General features: G+C 42.4%; 1 protein-coding gene across 7 annotated transcripts in view; it reads right to left on the bottom strand.

Annotated features, from left to right (window-relative positions):
* Positions 1-1,730: 1,730 nt before the first annotated feature.
* Positions 1,731-17,447, bottom strand: part of DLG2 (discs large MAGUK scaffold protein 2) — a 1,083,296-nt gene continuing 1,067,579 nt past the window's right edge. For all 7 annotated transcript variants that reach the window (XM_070365266.1, XM_070365267.1, XM_070365264.1 and 4 more), the window contains 4 exons: positions 14,300-14,472; positions 11,855-11,964; positions 4,048-4,139; positions 1,731-1,918 (listed from right to left, as the gene is read on the bottom strand). In XM_070365266.1, the coding sequence (XP_070221367.1) occupies positions 1,812-1,918; positions 4,048-4,139; positions 11,855-11,964; positions 14,300-14,472 (482 nt within the window). In that variant the 3' untranslated portion in view covers positions 1,731-1,811. The remainder of the gene's footprint in view (positions 1,919-4,047; positions 4,140-11,854; positions 11,965-14,299; positions 14,473-17,447) is intronic.

Below are 17,447 nucleotides of genomic sequence, written 5' to 3'. Positions count from 1 at the left end.
GACCCTCATTCTGAGCTCTGATGTTCTTCCTGTGAAGAAGCCCCATCACTGCTGATGGCTCTGCCTCTCGCTCTCCCATCCCAGCCGGCATGCTGGTTTGCTGCACAGTGTGGCAGAATCCTGCCAGGTCTGGATGTACCCCAGAAATAAGGCGACGGGGCTTAGTCTGGGCATGCATACGACCCAGAGTTGAGTAGTTACAGAGATCACTGGAAAGTCTCTCTCTAAACACCTGGGGTGCAAGCAATGCTGATGTCACCAGCTCTAAAGTGGGAGATAGGCTTCGGGAAGTTTCTTTTTTTTAATCATCATAGTTATATTTGCTAAAAAATAAACTTGGTCCAGGTGCAGCCCCCAAGAAAGGCAGTTCAATTGGTTGAGCTCGAAGTCATTAATGGTCTTTCCTGGTGGTTCTCTCTCTTTGTCCTGTACACAGAAACAAAAGTCTGCACCCCCCACCCGCTCCTGTCAGATCCTCCCCTTCTCTCTCTCTTCCTCAAAGAAATATTGCATCTTAGGACAGATCTCTCCACGGCTCTGCACCTTCTCTGGCTCTTACAAAAGCCCTCAGTTTACTTATAAAACAGACAAAAGAGTCCTAATTATTCATGACAGCCAAAATACTAAATGATCCTTTAAGAGTTGTATGTAAGTTACTAGGAACAACATTATTCAGCTATTTGCATGGCAGGCCCAGGGTATTTAACAAGAAAAAAGCAAAAACTTTCCTTTACATCATTTGTATGAATTTGTCTTTGAAAGCCATCAGCTTGAAAAAAATGCATTAACCAAATGTCCTCCAAAAATATCCACGAGGGCAACTCATTAAGGGATGTGCTCCATGAGAGTGGATCTCTGACGTGGGAGGAGGATCGCGGGAGGTAATGAGGGAGAAGTCTTTGTCAGGCTTTAGAAGGAACTCATATGCTCTTAATGGATCATTGGCAACAAAAGGGAGAGTGCAACTTTCTGTTCTTGAGTTGGATCATCTGCAGATAGTGCATACACTTAGTCTTTCAATTAATCTTTACAAAATATTTCACAAAACTTTTTTTAACCTATAGAAATTCGCTTCTATACATTTAATATATTTTTATTGTATAAATTATTCTCATCTTTAGTGCCTTCTTTCAGTTTATAAACGGCAAAATAGACAATAAACAATCATAAAGCTAACCCCAGGTGGAATCCCCTCCTCCCAGTGAGGTCAGTCCTCCACACACTTGTGAATTTTATGAAATGCTCATCTTTGTAGATGCCAGGCAAAGAAACTACACGCTCGTCCTTCCCTGATAGGAATGTTATGCTGTCTCCAAAGGGACTCCTTGCCTTCCCCTCCCCCATTCTTTCTTTTGCTTGTAAAGAAATCAAAGGATGTGCATAGTCCTAAAATTTGAAGTGTACCAATTATAGATGTGGGTAATGGGAAGGTTGGTGAAGTTCAAGTGCTGGCAACTTTTCTTTAAAGCGAAAAACACGGGGAGCTCAGCAGCTAAGTCAGCTCTGGACATCTGCTGGGTGAGGAGGCTGCCCATCTCTTGGGCACGGAGCCCATCAGAGGTTCGTCCCTACACCTGGCACTTTGAGCAAACCAAAGCCTTCCCCGCGTACTGCGAAGTCTTTTCTGTCCCACCCTTTGGCCCCTCCTTTTCCTTCATGGCTTCACACAGTTTGTGTCGTACATTCATAAGAATTCACATTGACTGCAAAACATAAATGCAACAAAAACATACAAGCCTCCAAGTAGTGTATTATATATATTTTGTTCTTCTAAATGCTCTTCTGTCATTGCTGGAGGTGCAGTAGCTAATTTATAACTTCTCCTTTGAGGGAATCCAGATGAAAGGCCCAGACTGCTCTTCAATAACAAGCTTGCATTGGTTATAGATATCTTCTAGGGTGTCGCCTTGGACGATAGCTGGAACAAGAGCAAACACACCGGAGTCAGGAAGCATTTCCTGGCTGGTGAAGAATGACCATCAATTATGTAGAAGAAGCTCAAACAGTGACAAACTCATCAGGAGGCTTCATATGACTTCACAATAATAAGAAAAAGCAGAGATTCACTTAAGCAAGGTCACATCAATGATTTAAAAAATGCTTTTAAGGCATGTCCTAGATTAGTAATAAATATATCAGTCTTCCTTCTTTCTACATGTCTCTCTGTAGTTCTACATGATGAATCACTCATTTATTTAAGTTTTATGGGTGTTGACTCTGGGCCAGGCACTGAGCTAGGCATTGATCAATTTTCAGACTGAGAGCTCCCTGTTACCAAAGAAAGCTGGACTTATATTCTCCAGCTTATATTCTCTTATAAGCTGGACTTATATTACTTATTTTATAATGGGCAGAAATTAGAATATTTTAGATGCAGAGGAAATAATAAGGATTTTAGAAAAAACTTTAGTTACTCTCCTCAATCCCCAAAACCTTTAATAAGAAACTTTGTTCATTCTCCAAGTAATCTAATAAATTGAGATTTTACCATTCAGGGCTCTTCATAGTGAGAATATCTTATGGCAATTACTTGCAAAAAATACATACAATAGAAGGAAACATACAGTGTATTACCCCCAAAACCAATTCACTTACAGTAGATTTAAATACATTTTATTATCTCCTTTGGACAAAAACTATCTTGTAGATAGATATCCCAAACACATCAATACTATCTGTATGACACTGGGGCTTAAAAAGAAGTTGTTACTGAAACATGGCTTAGATTTTCAAAAACAGTCCTTGGAATGTGCTGATCATTATATTTTATTCCTGAATATAAAGCATTGTTCAACATGTACATTGTTTTGAACATACTGGATGTTCTTTTAGGGGGAAACATAACTCATATCTTTGTTACTGATGGAAATTTTACTTAAGATTTACCTGATTCAACAGATTTGCAAACTGCTAAGGCACCAGCTTTCTCATCTTTTGATTGAGATAAAAAGGAAAACACCTAACTTCATGTAAGGTAACTGGGGAGGAAAGTTCTTGTTTTAAACCATTAGTTGTAACTGTATGTAGGCTTAATCTCTGAGTTGTGTCCAACTCTTTGTGATCCCACGGCCTGAGTTCTGCACTGAACTTAGAGGATCTTCCCGACCCAGGGATCAAACCCGGGTCTCCTGCACTGCAGGAAAACTCTTTACCATTTGAACTACAGGGAAGACCTATCAGTTGTAAGGCAAATTCCAAAGTTTGAACACTTTTTGGACCTGATCAGTGTTTCATGAAAGCATATAAGAATAGAGAACCTATGATACCCAGGACAAAATATCCCCCCTAATTTATGTTTCCAAGGAAATATTTAAAAAGAAAAAACATTTTTTTATGCATTAAGATATGACATGGAATTAACTGAAACACAGGAAGTGCTTCAAGCATCTTCTTCTGGTGCCTAATGGGGAGACAGACCCAGAGGCACATGAAGCAGAGACTAGAGACCCTGGGACTACTTTTCAAGAGTAACTGCTTTGGACAGTGCACATCTGGAGCCTTAAAAGTTTCATTTTCAAATTTCTGATCATCTCAGGGAGAGAAGTTGGATGAGATTTTGTTGTTGTTGTTCAGTTGCTAAGTCCTGTTCGACTCTTTGTGACCCCATGGACTGCAGCACACCAGGCTTCCCTGTTCTTCACTATCTGTCTCCTGGAGTTTGCTAAAATTCATGTCCATTGAGTTGGTGATGCTATCTAACCATCTCCTCCTCTGCTGCCCCCTTCTCCTTTTGCCTTCAATATTTCCCAGCATTTAGGTCTTTTCCAATGAGTCATCTTTGAATGAGATACTAATGCTTAACATCTCTCTCCCAGGAGATAGCTCAGTCTCTGCCACTCATGGTTTTGGGTAGGGCCAGTGGGAACCAGGAAGCTGAATCCAGAGAAGAAGGAACCCAGAGTTTTGAATCAAATGGAAGAAGTGGCAAATAAGGCATTTTTAGCAGGAAGGTGCTAGGGCCCAGGTATACCAGGCCCAGAGCCCCCTCTATGCCAAATGTCAGACAATTCATCCTCTTTCTCACAGTACAAATGCGAATGAACATACCTGTAAAATATTCTCCAAATTCTTGTTCTAGCTTAATTGCACGGTCATAGGTTTTCTTGGCTTGTTCCTCTGTTAGACGCTTATTCATTTCCCTGGGAAAAGGGAGAGTTTGGTGTTAGAACACAAAGGGAACACACCAAATCCTGAAAAACTACAGTGGACGTGGCCGAGTGCAATCTTAGCAGGAGCTTCCTAGCCCTTGACGGGACTCCTCTTTGTTGGGATGTTTTCAGCCACAAGAATGAACTCCCTGTCGCTGCCCCCATCCTCCCCTATCGCTGCCCCGACCCCAGGGCGCTCACGCTCCCAGGGGGTCATCTCTTGGTCCCATGTTTGATTGAAGATGAATCTATTTTCATGATATCCACTCACTAGTTCTGTCCTCTGCAGCTCTGCAGAGCAGAACCGAACCTCCTTCTTCCAGGACAGGCCTTTGGGTGTTTAAGTGCTGATGTGTCCCTCAGGGCTTCCATTCTTCCAGAAAAAACTGCCCTGCTTCCTTCATCTATTCTCTCATTGGATGTGATTTGGAAATGTGTAACTTTCCTGGTCACCCGTCCTTAGAGTTTGTTCTCGTCTGTCTCAACCTCTTTTATTTATTTTTATTTTATTTTATTTTTTAACTTTACAATATTGTATTGGTTTTGCCATACATCAACATGAACCCGCCACAGGTATACACGTGTTCCCCATCCTGAACCCTCCTCCCTCCTCCCTCCCCGTACCATCCCTCTGGGTCGTCCCAGTGCACCAGCCTCAAGCATCCAGTATCCTGCATCGAGCCTGGACTGGCGACTCATTTCATATATGATATTATACATGTTTCAGTGCCATTCTCCCAAATCATCCCACCCTCTCCCTCTCCCACAGAGTCCAAAAGACTGTTCTACATCAGTATCTCTTTTGCTGTCTCGTATACAGAGTTATTGTTACCATCTTTCTAAATTCCATATATATGCGTTAGTATACTGTATTGGTGTTTTTCTTTCTGGCTTACTTCACTGTGTATAATAGGCTCCAGTTTCATCCACCTCATTAGAACTGATTCAAATGTATTCTTTTTAATGGCTGAGTAATACTCCATTGGGTATATGTACCACAACTTTCTTATCCATTCATCTGCTGATGGGCAGATGTCCTGGCTATTATAAACAGTGCTGCAATGAACACTGGGGTACACGTGTCTCTTTCAATTCTTCAACCTCTTTTAAATACGGGACGTTGTTGTTGTTGTTCAGTCGCTCAGTTGTGTCCGACTCTTTGTGACCCCGTGGACTGCAGCATGCCAGGGTTCCCTGTCCTTCATCATCTCCCGGAGTTTGCTCAAACTCATGTCCATTGAGTCCATGACTTAGAATTGAACACAATCTTCTGGGGTGGCCAGAGGGAGGGGAGGAGAGCAAGTGGAGAGAAGGGAAGATACTTCACAGCCTTCCGGAGCTCATTCCATCTAAGAGAATAAGACTTGACTGTTCTCAGGTCCTGACCTCATAGAAAGCTTAGATCTCTTGACCTTCCCACCCTCCCCAAAGGCTGCTGTTCATCTTCAGTGTGGGCAGCAGACACGTGGAGTGGAGAAACAGAGACAGTCTTCCAACAAATTATAGAAAACGAGACGGGCGCCTCAGGCATGTGTGTCTTTCAGGCTGAAAAAGGATTCTGTAGCTCTAGAGGCTCAACTTCAAGCTGTAAGGCACGTCTATAGCCAAAGAGCTCTGGACTTCCTCTGTTTTTATTATCAAATGGAATTTCAAGGAACTGCTAAAGATGGCTTGAATTAAAGATGCAGAGAGAATGGAACAATCAAAAACTCTGGGACCAAAATATTTCAAACAGGCTCTAAGTAAGTCATATCAAATAGTGAGCTGGAAAGAGAAGCCTGGCAGGAAGGAATCTCTGACGCCTATTTTATTTTTGTTTGGATAGGAATTGCTGTTCAGTTGCTAAGTTGTACCCAACTCTTTGTGACCCTACAGACTGCAGCACGCCAGGCCTCCCTGTCCATCACCAACTCCCAGAGTTTACTCAAACCCATGTCCATTGAGTCCGTGATGCCATCCAACCATCTCATCCTCTGTCGTCCCCTTCTCCTGCCTTCAATCTTTCCCAGCATCATGGTCTTTTCCAACGAGTCGGCTCCTCTCATCAGGCGGCCAAAGTATAGAAGCTTCAGCTTCAGCATCAGTCTTTCCAATGAATATTCAGGACTGATTTCATTTAGGATGGACTGGTTTGATCTCCTTGCGGTCCAAGGGACTCTCAAGAGTCTTCTCCACCATCACAGTTTGAAAGCATCAGTTCTTCGGTGGATAGGAAAATGGGCTGTAATTACACCAGGCGCTCTCTGTCCTTTCTGTTAGTCTCTCAGCTGTTGGTGTATCATTAACTGTAGGTGTGTGCTGCTTAATCATTGTGAGATTATTTAGATCCAACAAAGTTTCAAGGACAAATTGAGGAGGGAGGAAAATGGAGAGTAACCTAATCTATGGATTCCCAACCAGGGGCAGCTTTATCCTTCCATGTCTTCTAGGTGTGAACATTTTTTTTTTTGCCAACCAAATACACCATATTTCTTATGTTTGGCAAAACTAATACAATTATGTAAAGTTTAAAAAATAAAATAAAATTAGAAAAAAAAAAAAAGAATAAACCTGAAGTCTATGTTAAAAAAAAAAAAAAGAATATTTTACCTTCTCATTCTTTCTTAATCAAAGACATTTTATTACTCAAAGACTGTTAATCATTGCCTCTGATCATTATAAAAATATCAGTGTGACTGCACTGGGCTGATAAAAGTTCAGCCAAGAGCAAAGACATTTTGATTGGTCCATCGGGATGCATCAGAGGTGCAGACAGAATTTTGAAGGCATTGCTGCCTTTGCCTCTCACTTTAGGAAGTCAGAGAACTGGGTCTGGAGCATGTAGTCTTAATTCCTTTTTCAGAGCAAGTAACTGAGGCCAGAAGTAGTAAGTAAGACTTGCTTAAGGTAAAGGAGTGAATTTCATGAAAGCACTCAAAGTTATTGTTTTTCACTAATCAATTTTTAGTTAAAGAGACTTTTCATTACACTAAGATGTTCTTTCAAAAGAGACCCCTATTTAGAAATATACAAAACTGAACTGAAGTCAGACATTAGCATGACTATAGGCTTGATGTTGATGGCTACAATATATAGAAGTGAGAATTCCCTGAAGTCTTGTTGAAATAAACTCATCTTGTCTGAGGAATGGTATCTATAATTCTCTTCCCAAACAGCACTAACCCCAGAAGCTTTGAGAGGCAGTCATTTTTGGGTGGCAGAAAGTGCTGAGCTTAAACCAATGGATACTTCTCATAGAAAGATAGTATTTTGCTCCAGGAGTCAAGAAATCATGTAGTTCTGGATCTTCTTTGATTTCCCTGGCCATGCTGGCCTATTTTCTCTGAATTCCCTTTGCATTTATTGCAGCAATATGGAATTTTTCTTTTTGGCCTCACTGTGTGTCACGAAGGATCCTAGTTCCTCTTCCAGGAATCAAACCTGCAACACTTGCAGTGGAAGCCTGCCTGGACTCCCAACCACTGGATCACCAGGGAAGCCCCTTGAATTCAGGTTTTTATCCTCTAATACATGAAGTTGTTTTGTCTCCCTGACCAGTCTGCCAGTTCTTTGAGGCCAGAGACCAGGGCTTGTTCATCAGCATGTGGCATGGATCTTGGTCAGTGCTTAAATTTGTTGAACGAATAAGTGAATGAATGAATGGACAGACAAATAAACATAATTACAGGATAGTTGAAGACAGAAGTAAACACAGGGAGCAAGAAGGTAAAAGCATATTGGGTGGTGCGGTGGAGACACACAGGAAAGCCACTCATTGCCATGGGGAGGGGTGGGGGATAGAAGTCACATGGCGGTACAATGTGAAAACACACCTCGTTCATGCACACCCTTGACTTTCTGCTTCTCTGAAGAGTCAGCGATGTGTGTGCTAATAAGTCCTGTGCTTTGATGTGGGTGATGCACTTGAGGACACTGTGTGTGATGATGTATTGGTGCCCAAATGTGGCAGCTGCCATGCTGCGGTTCCAGCTCACCTGGCACTCACCCCTCCCTGGGGAAGGCGCAGTTCATGCCAGCTTTGCTCCTGAAGTAAAACCCTCAGAAAGACTGAACTGGAAAGTAAACATCCAGCGTTTCCTAACACGATCCCATCGGTCTGAATGTCACTGGTGTTGCACTACGCAAACGGCTGCAGCAAGTGAGGTCAGATTCACCGTCTCGTCGTGGGGTGCAGCCTTCAGCACGCTTACTTCTCCTTGGTCACAAGTGGCCGTGACGGGGCCCTAAGGCCAGATTAAGTAAGTCGTCTTGCAGTTGTGGAGGAAGCCGGCCTTCTCCTGCTGAGCACCAGATGGGAACGTCCCCAGGGGCACGCTGAACCGAACGTGCAGCTGCTCTTCTCCCCCAGGCCTCCCTTCCCCGGGAAGCCACTTGCCCACTGCTTGTTTGTGATGGGAAAGCTTACTCTGCTCTTTCTGAAATGGGCCTTTAAGATGCTGTTTCCAGGAGGTGGGGGACATGTTTCTCTTCGTCTTATTAATGTTAGCAGTACTAATAATATTTATGAGGCTCTTCTCAGATTATAAATCACCTTTATGTAGGGAAATGTGTGGCTGCTTAATTCACTTTGCTCAGTGCTCAACACAGTAGCTGACATGAGGAGGAACTTAATACATGCTCTCAGGGATGCTGCTGCTGCTGCTGCTAAGTCACTTCAGTTGTGTCCGATTCTGTGTGACCCCACAGATGGCAGCCCACCAGGCTCCCCCGTCCCTGGGATTCTCCAGGCAAGAACACTGGAGTGGGTTGCCATTTCCTTCTCCAATGCATGGAAGTGAAAAGTGAAAGTGAAGTTGCTCAGTTGTATCTGACTCTTAGCGACCCCATGGACTGCAGCCTACCAGGCTCCTCCATCCATGGGATTTTCCAGGCAAGAGTACTGGAGTGGGGTACCATTGCCTTCTCCACTCAGGGATGCTACTGAGTACTAAGTCAGTTCAGTCACGTGTTCACTGTCTGCAACCCCGTGGATTGTAGCCCACCAGGCTCCTCTGTCCATGAGGATTCTCCAGGCACGAATACTGCAGTGGGTTGCCATGCCCTCCTCCAGGGGATCTTCCTGACCAGGGATTGAACGCATGTCTCTTATGTCTCCTGCGTTGGCAGGCATGTCCTTAACCACTAGGACCACCCGGGAAGCCAACAACCATTATTTTATCATCAATACCTGTTTTTCCATGTGCTGGCTGTGGGCAGAGCTCTTATTTGTTTTTCTTTTAGAAAAATACTTGGCTGCACAGAGGCTCACTTGCAGCACGTGGATCTTTACTGGACCATGCAAACTCTTAGTTGTGGCATGTAGGATCTAGTTCCCAGACCGGGATAGAAGCCAGGCCCCCTGCACTGGAAGCACAGAGGCTTAGAAGCTGGACCACCAGGGAAGTTCCCAAAGGCCTTTATGATATAATTTTATGCCTAAATTCATGGGGCGGAAGGTATGAAGAGTGACCTCCTCACTTTATTTTTTCATCCTGGTAAGAACTTTTGTCCATCTCTTATTTATGGGAATCTATTCTGCTTTTAGCTTCCTTGGTGGCTCAGACGGTAAAGCGTCTGCCTGCAATTCTGCTTTTAAGATACACATCTGGCAATTGCCCCAAAGACTGACTACATGTTTAACTTAATCCTCGTAGACTGCAGTTCCAGCTACTATAGCTTCTTCCTCCCAGGGAAGGTGCTAAACAACCGGTCGATCCTTGACAAGTAACTGCTTTCACCTCTGGGATGAATGATTTCATTTTCCTTGGTCTTTCCATAAACACTGTTTTCCAGTACTTCATGGTTCACTTGTGAACCCTGTCAAATGCTCTAATGCCTCGAGGCCTAAACGGAGGCACATTTGGGCAAGGCTCTTACAATGGCACTGGTGTTATCTCTTGCGCCTCTTGGGAAAGGCTCTGTTCACCTGTTTTGTAATGATAAAGTAGTTCCACTCCTTTTACAATAAAGTTACTTGGAATCTTTCATAGTAATAATGGCTACCAGTTAGTAAGTGGTTGTGCTGTGTGCTGTGCTAAGTCACTTCAATCATGTCTGACTCTTTGTGACCCCATGGACTGTAGCCCGCCAGGCTCCTATGGGACTCTCCAGGCAAGAATACTGGAGTGGGTTGCCATGCCTTCCTCCAGGGATCTTCCTGACCAGGGACTGAATCAGCGTCTTTTATGTCTCCTGCATTGGCAGGCGGGTTCTTTACCACTAGTGCCATCTGGAAGCCCCTAGTAAGTACTTACTGTATGCCAAAAATGGTATAGAGAACTTTACACTTAACATCTTGTTTAATCTGTACACTGGCTCTCTGACGTCTGCATTATTAATGTGTCTAGTTTAGAGCTGAGGAACTAAGTCTTACAGAGGTCAAGCAAATTGCCCGAGCTCACATAACTGAACAGTGGCAAAGGAGCAGAACCACGCCTGACCAGCTTCCAGGTCCCCGCTCTTAGCCTTTTTGCTCTTCTACCTTTAAGGCTATTACAGCATCACTTTTGTATAAGAGGGTGTACAAAACAAAGCCCCCAATTTCTATCAAAGCATCCCCCCAAATATTGTCCCTTTATAGCCAGATCATGAATATCTGCCCAGTTTTTGAAGGATGATATTTAACAAGTCCTCTGAAAAATAAAAGGAATAGGGCTTCCCTGGTGGCTCATTGGTAAAGGATCCGCCTGCCAATACAGGAGGCAGGGGTTCCATCCCTGGTCCGGGAAGATCCCACAGGTGGAGCAACTAAGGCCATGAGCCACGACCACTGACCCTGTGCTCCAGAGCCCGGGAACTGCAACTACGGAAGCCCGCTCGCCCTAGAATCACGCTCTGCACAAGCGAAGCCACTGAGGTGAGAAGCCTGCGCACTGCAGCTGCACAGTAGCCCCGCGTGCACAACTAGAGGAAAGCCTGCACAGCCACAGAGACCCACCACAGAGAAAAATAAAGTAATTAAAATAAATAAAAAGAATAAAAGAGGCTGTGCCATACATTTTCCTCCCTGTTCATAAATGTGCAAAGGTCTGGAGCTATTGGTTAAGACTGTAGGTGTTTTACAGCCAGGCCGTTAATAAAACTCCCTATAAAGCTGCTGCTGCTAAGTCGCTTCAGTCATGTCCGACTCTGTGCGACCCCATAGACGGCCTCCCGTCAGGGTCCCCCGTCCCTGGGATTCTCCAGGCAAGAACACTGGAGTGGGTTGCCATTTTAAGGCTAGTGGTCCATATACATGAGGTTTTAATTAAGGAACACAAGAATTCTATGCCATAATAATGTGAAACACCCATGGAGAGAGTCTGAAAAATTTCCCCGCTACGAAAACTCACACATTTAAAAAGATTTACCAGTGGAATTGCTCTCATAAGTAAGAGACAATTTAAAGACGATTGCTTCCTATCATTTGGAAAGCAAAGCAAGACAAAATAAAAACAAACCAACCTACTTTCAAAACAAGGAGACAAAATGAAAAAGTCATACACAAAAACAACTTGTGAAACAAAATAAAAATCAAGAAACATTAGCGAAGACATTTTCAGGAATTACTGACATTGTGTCTCTCGTGGTTCAAAAGGACTTTGATCTATCATTAAAACAGGGAATGCTTAAGAAAATTGACAATGGCAATTCCCATGTGTAAACATTTATGGCAAAGAGCTATTAGCAGTTTGCTCTGTCGTATGGAACAAGAGGCTGGATGAAGGCTGCTGCTGCCCTCCACTTACATCAGAGGTTCCAGAGACTTGGGTTTAATGAAGATGGCAATGGGATACAGCTGGGCCACTTGTAACCGCTTGATAGCATTTCCTGATACGTCAAGTATACAGTGTTTGCCCTGGGAGAAGGAAAAGAAAAATACGGTGTTAATCCAGGGAGAATGATTATAATCAAAGCAGAAGAAAAAAAAAAGTAAGTATGCTTTAGAGGGAGGTAAAAGATACTACATTTCTTCAAATTTTGAAAAGAATTGTTGCAAAGCATAAATAAAAGTTGGTATAGAGGGTCATCGCAGAATGTTTGCAGTAATATGTTTCTTATTCCTTTACTAAGTGTCAGCCAACAGAGTAGACATTTTACTAAAGTTATCTCAGCTAACTTTATTTATTTCCTTAAATAAATACCTGATGTTTTGCACAAGGAAGCCATCTAGCCATATATAATGTGACTGAGTCCATTCTCATGAAACCCTCATAAACCATCTCTGAAGACAATCGTCGAAAAGAAATTCCCAACTAGTCAAAGAAGGAATTCCCCACCTATGACATGTGAATTGTCAACTGCATTTTACAGAAGAGAAGGCTAAGGCTTAAGAATACTAACTTGCCCAGTGCTCATGTCAGCAGTACATACAGTAGAAACTCACGCAGGTCTCAGTGCTAAGCCTCAAACCCAAGTCTAGTTGGTTGGAATAAATAAATACCTTCTTGTCTCACCCTGGCCAGTGCTAAATCTGGAAGAATGGTAACCATGAGTTAAGAACAATTTTACAAATATTTGCTGAGTGTTTCTACATGTCCTGCCTTTGGTATGCTCCATCTAGTACAGAGCAAGGACAGACACAGAGTGACCTTAAGTATTTTATCTTAACTGTGGAGAGAGAGGTTTGCATAGCGTATGTAAATTTTTGGTTTGTTAACAAATAAAAACCCTATTACATTGTAGCATACCTCATTTAACTTGGCTTCCACTGCAATGAGTGCTCAGAGCAAGGAACTGCTTTATAAAGTATTTCTGGGGAGTAGACACATTTGCCACACTTTATGTTCTACCTCCTGGAGGGAAATGGCTTCATTACCCTGAGGCCCAAAGAACTTTACAAAGAAGAGAAAAAGCATACTATGCAGATATAAACAGTCCTAAATCAACAAAGGGGAATAAAAGCTCATCCATAATATCCACGTAAAAATAAAGAGGCCAGCGAGTACTTGAGCTTTTACAGGAGAAACACAGTGAGATGGCTCAACTTTTTATCACTTAATATATTCCAAGTTTGCTATCTGTGAAATGTGGCAGTTACATAAAATGCCTGGATGAAGTTTGCATATTCACTGGTCAGAAAGGTTTGAGATAACAAAGGCTGTGTCTTCATGTTCGAGGAGAACAGATGCAATGATCCAGAAAAGTGATGTGAAACAGTGTGATATTGCTCAAAGAAGCCAGCATCCCAGAGAGAAGAAACCTGACCCACCTTCTTACTGTATTCTCAGATAAATGTGAATATTTCTCATTGAAGTTTTTTAACTAAAACATTAAAAGTGGGGAGGGGGAAGTTGTGTCAAATCAAATCAACCCAACAAATATTACTTATATAACAAATACGATGGGCTCTTAACTTTTTATTTTCTTCTTCTGTGACATTGGTCCTCGGTGTTCACAGGTGATCAGGATCCTTCTCGAGGCAGATCTCAAGGGTCTTCCTATCCTATTTGCCCTTACACAGTCTTCTCATGTCCTTGCCCTTGAAATTATCAGCAGGATAATTTCATCTGCCTGCAGTATAGGAGACTTGGGGTCGATCCCTGGGTTGGGAAGATCCTCTGGAGCAGGAACTGGCAACCTACTCCAGTATTCTTGCCTGGAGAATTCCATGGACAGAGGGGCCTGGCAGGCTACAGTCCATGGGATCGCAAAGAGCTGGACACGACTGAGCGACTTGCACACACAATTTCATCTATGCCTCCTCTGAGTTAGACTATCTGCCAGCAACAGGCCAGGCAGTCCGCCTCATCTGTCTACCCTTCCACCAGAAGCATCTCAAGTTTTCAGGGAGATAAAAAGTAAACTCCTACTAACAAAAAGAACTGAGGATTCTGATCTAAACAACCGAAAGCGACCAAGGTTTTAGAACAAGTTCAGTTATTGGGGCCAAAGAAAAGTGAGTCAAAGACAAAGTGAATTTCCATAAACTTCAAGCTGTTAATTGCCTTTGGGTTTATAAGCCCCCTTTCCTCCTCTCCCCTGTCAGGTCAGTCAGCATACTTTATTGAGATTAGAACAAAGATTAATGACCTTGCTCTCAAGAGATTCTCTGCTCAGAGTTCTTAAAAGGAATACTGAATCAAAATTTACAAATGAAATCAGGGAAGAGTAATGACCAGGAAAAAAAAAAAATGCAGTTTGCCACCTGGGTACCTTCTTCAGGGGAGATGTAAGATGACTGGAGAACATACCCTTTCTGCTACAAATCTCACGGACTGCACACTGGTTCCATATAAGTTGTCATTGTACTGGCCGGCTTCTATAAACTTGTGCTCTTGGATGTCTTTCTCCATTTGCTCTCTGGAAATGACAAAGTGATAGTCTCTGCCATCCACTTCGTAGTCACGCTTTGGCCTTGTGGTATCTTTATAAAATGAAAAAAGATGAAAATAAGGTAACTTTATATTCATAAACTTGTTATACCCATTTTTTTTTTTTTAGCACACACCCTCAACATAGATTGTGCTGTGAAGGACCATGACATAGTAGCAGGTACCAGGCTTAGCCCTGCACTGTGAAGAACTATAAAACTCGACAAAATGTATGGATGTGTATTTTCAGGCATTGGACAACGGACAGTGCTGGAGCTGTGACACTGAGGAGAAGCACATGAGGGGACTCTGCATTTACTCCATTTTCATTTCCAAACGGAGAGTCTAGAGGCCATGGATTGCTAGGAGACCCTGAAGTTCAGACGGACTGTGCATTAGGTTGAGACCCCAGAACGGTTGCATTTTATGAGGTTACTCTTGACTTACTCTAGACCTACCTTCACAATGTCTAAAACCAAGTCAAAACTCAAAGAAGCTGACTTGTCAGTAAATTATTGCCTGCTGAAACAAAAACTTAATACTCTATAAAGGAAGATATTGATAACAACATCCAAGTGCTCAATAATGTAGCATCACGATGTCTAGCACACGATAAAAGATTACGGGACAAGTGAAGAAGTAAAAAACGTCTCATATAAAAAAAAAAAGGACATATAGTGTAAATATATTCAGGGACTTTAAAAGATGTAAAATGATACCATCACAGTTACGAAGGGACTAAAATCAATCAGCTCTAATCATAGTTAGAACTGGTTAAACTTCTTGGTAAGAAGAGAAGAGAAAATAATTTAACATTGTAAATCAAAAAAAATGTTAAAATAAATACTACATGGTATCACTCATGTGTGGAATCTAAAAAACACAACAAACTAGTGATTATAACAGAGAAGAAGCGGACTCACAGATACAGAGGACAAACCAGTGGTTACGGAGGGGAGGAGCGGTACAGGGGTTAGGGAGTGGGAGACAGAAAGTGCTGGGTGTAAGACAGGCTCAAGGATGTACTGTACAACACTGGGAATGTAGCCAATAATTCTGTGATAACTGGAAATGGAAAGTAACCTTTAAAAATTGTATTTAACAGAAAAGCACACAGGAGCGGGTAAGACGCGCTACACCTGTACTGCTCACTGTGGCCACCTGTAGCCGCATTCGAGAGCAATTAAAACGGGGCTGGGCCACACGTGCAGAGTACACACTGGATTTCCAACTCTTACCACCAAGAATTATAAAAGTTCAATAATTTTTATATTGATTACAAGTGAAATGATATTGTTCTGGATATACTGGCTTACGTATCATTTATCATTAGCATTAAAACTACATTTTCTATCTTTAACCCAGATAGTATTAGAAATCCACCTTTAAAAATTATCAAAATTTCAGATAAAGTTTTATCCTTAAAGATGTTCACTGTATTAATTGATAAATTATAAATAATTATAACATATAAATTATAATTGTATTTTGCGTTATAACTCATAATATTGAGACGTAGAGAAACCAAAAAACTCTAAACAAGAAAGGACTAATTATGACATAATAAATATTTAAAGTAGTTATATAAAATTTAAACAATATTAAGCAAAAACGTATATACTTGACATGTACCCAAATCATAGGAGAAAATGCATGAAAAGAAAGAATAGGTAGAAATCTATGAAAATATTAGCAGGGATGTTATCTCTGGGTATCTTATGAGATTTTCTGTATATTTTTATTTTTCTTGTTTAACTCTTAAGCATTTTCCAAGTTTTGTACAGTGAACATGTATTGATTTTCATAAAACAGTGCCATTACTTAAAAAAGAGAAAGAAGACGATGCAAGGTGGAGGGGTAGTGAAACGCTGCTACAGGAATTTCTTTTTTTTTTTCCTTTCATAAGTAGAGGAACAAGCTGGGGGCTGCAACAAATGGACTAGGGTTTGACTTGATCATTTCTGTCTGGAGTCTCTTTCAGGTTAGGTTCTGTGGCAAGATGGCTACCCAGAACCCTTGCCGGGACCGTTTCACCAGACAGCACACTCGTCCCGGTTCCCTCCTGCCCATGCACTGCACACGTGCGATCCCGCTATTCTCCTGTACTCCAGCAGACATTTGCAGTCCTGAAATGTAAGAGACACTTCAGAGCCAAGAGCTTAAAAAATGTTGAGTGAGAAAGAAATATCTGCTGAGATCAGATTTAAGAGCTCAGTGGTCTAATAAATTAAAATTTCCTGGTGGGTTTACACACACAGAAAGCCTCTAGCATTTTCATGTGGCACAGTGGGAGCAGGGACAGAAGTGATGGGTGGGGAGCAGCAGCAAGGAGAGCAGACAGACTCTGCAGGGAGGGCTGTCCTGATGTGTCAGAGGGACCGGGGGGCCTGACGGCTGTCCATAAGGACAAGAAAGCAGTGGCCGCCGCCGCTGCTGCTGCTAAGTCACTTCAGTCGTGTCCGACTCTGTGCGACCCCATAGACGGCAGCCCACCAGGCTCCCCCGTCCCTGGGATTCTCCAGGCAAGAACACCGGATTGGGTTGCCATTTCCTTCCGAGAGGAGGGTAAAAACTTTATATTCTTTCTTGTCTTCATCCTTCAAAGGGAAAGGAAAGGCTGTTTTGTATTGATTGACACACGGCCCTAAGTCATCCTGAGATGAGTTTAACAGATAGCATTGTCTCTGATCTCTCTTACTGTAACTAAGGGTGATCATTAGTTAGACCCATTAAACCTGTAACCTGCCCTCACTGATCACTTTGTTGCTACTACAAAAAAAAAAAAAAAAAATTGCATATCTTTCAAGCATCACATAGCCTCAACAATGTGTTGCCTGAGTTGTGTTTTAGGCACTCAGAGTCAGCTGTGTCCAGTTTGAGCTTGAGGTGGTTAAGAGTGGTTAAGACAACTGACCCTCCAACTGGACAAGTGTCAGTGTCTACCTGGTGACCTTTGAACATCAGAGGGCCCCAAACTCCACCCTCAGAACATGCTAATGCTGACATTTTCTGAATCTGCTTCCCATGA

This window comes from Bos mutus, chromosome 29, assembly GCF_027580195.1.
Source record: "Bos mutus isolate GX-2022 chromosome 29, NWIPB_WYAK_1.1, whole genome shotgun sequence".
In the NCBI taxonomy this organism is placed as follows: Eukaryota; Metazoa; Chordata; class Mammalia; order Artiodactyla; family Bovidae; genus Bos; species Bos mutus.
The sequence above is the reverse complement of the archived record's forward strand: the minus strand, read 5'-3'. Positions and strand labels throughout refer to the sequence as shown.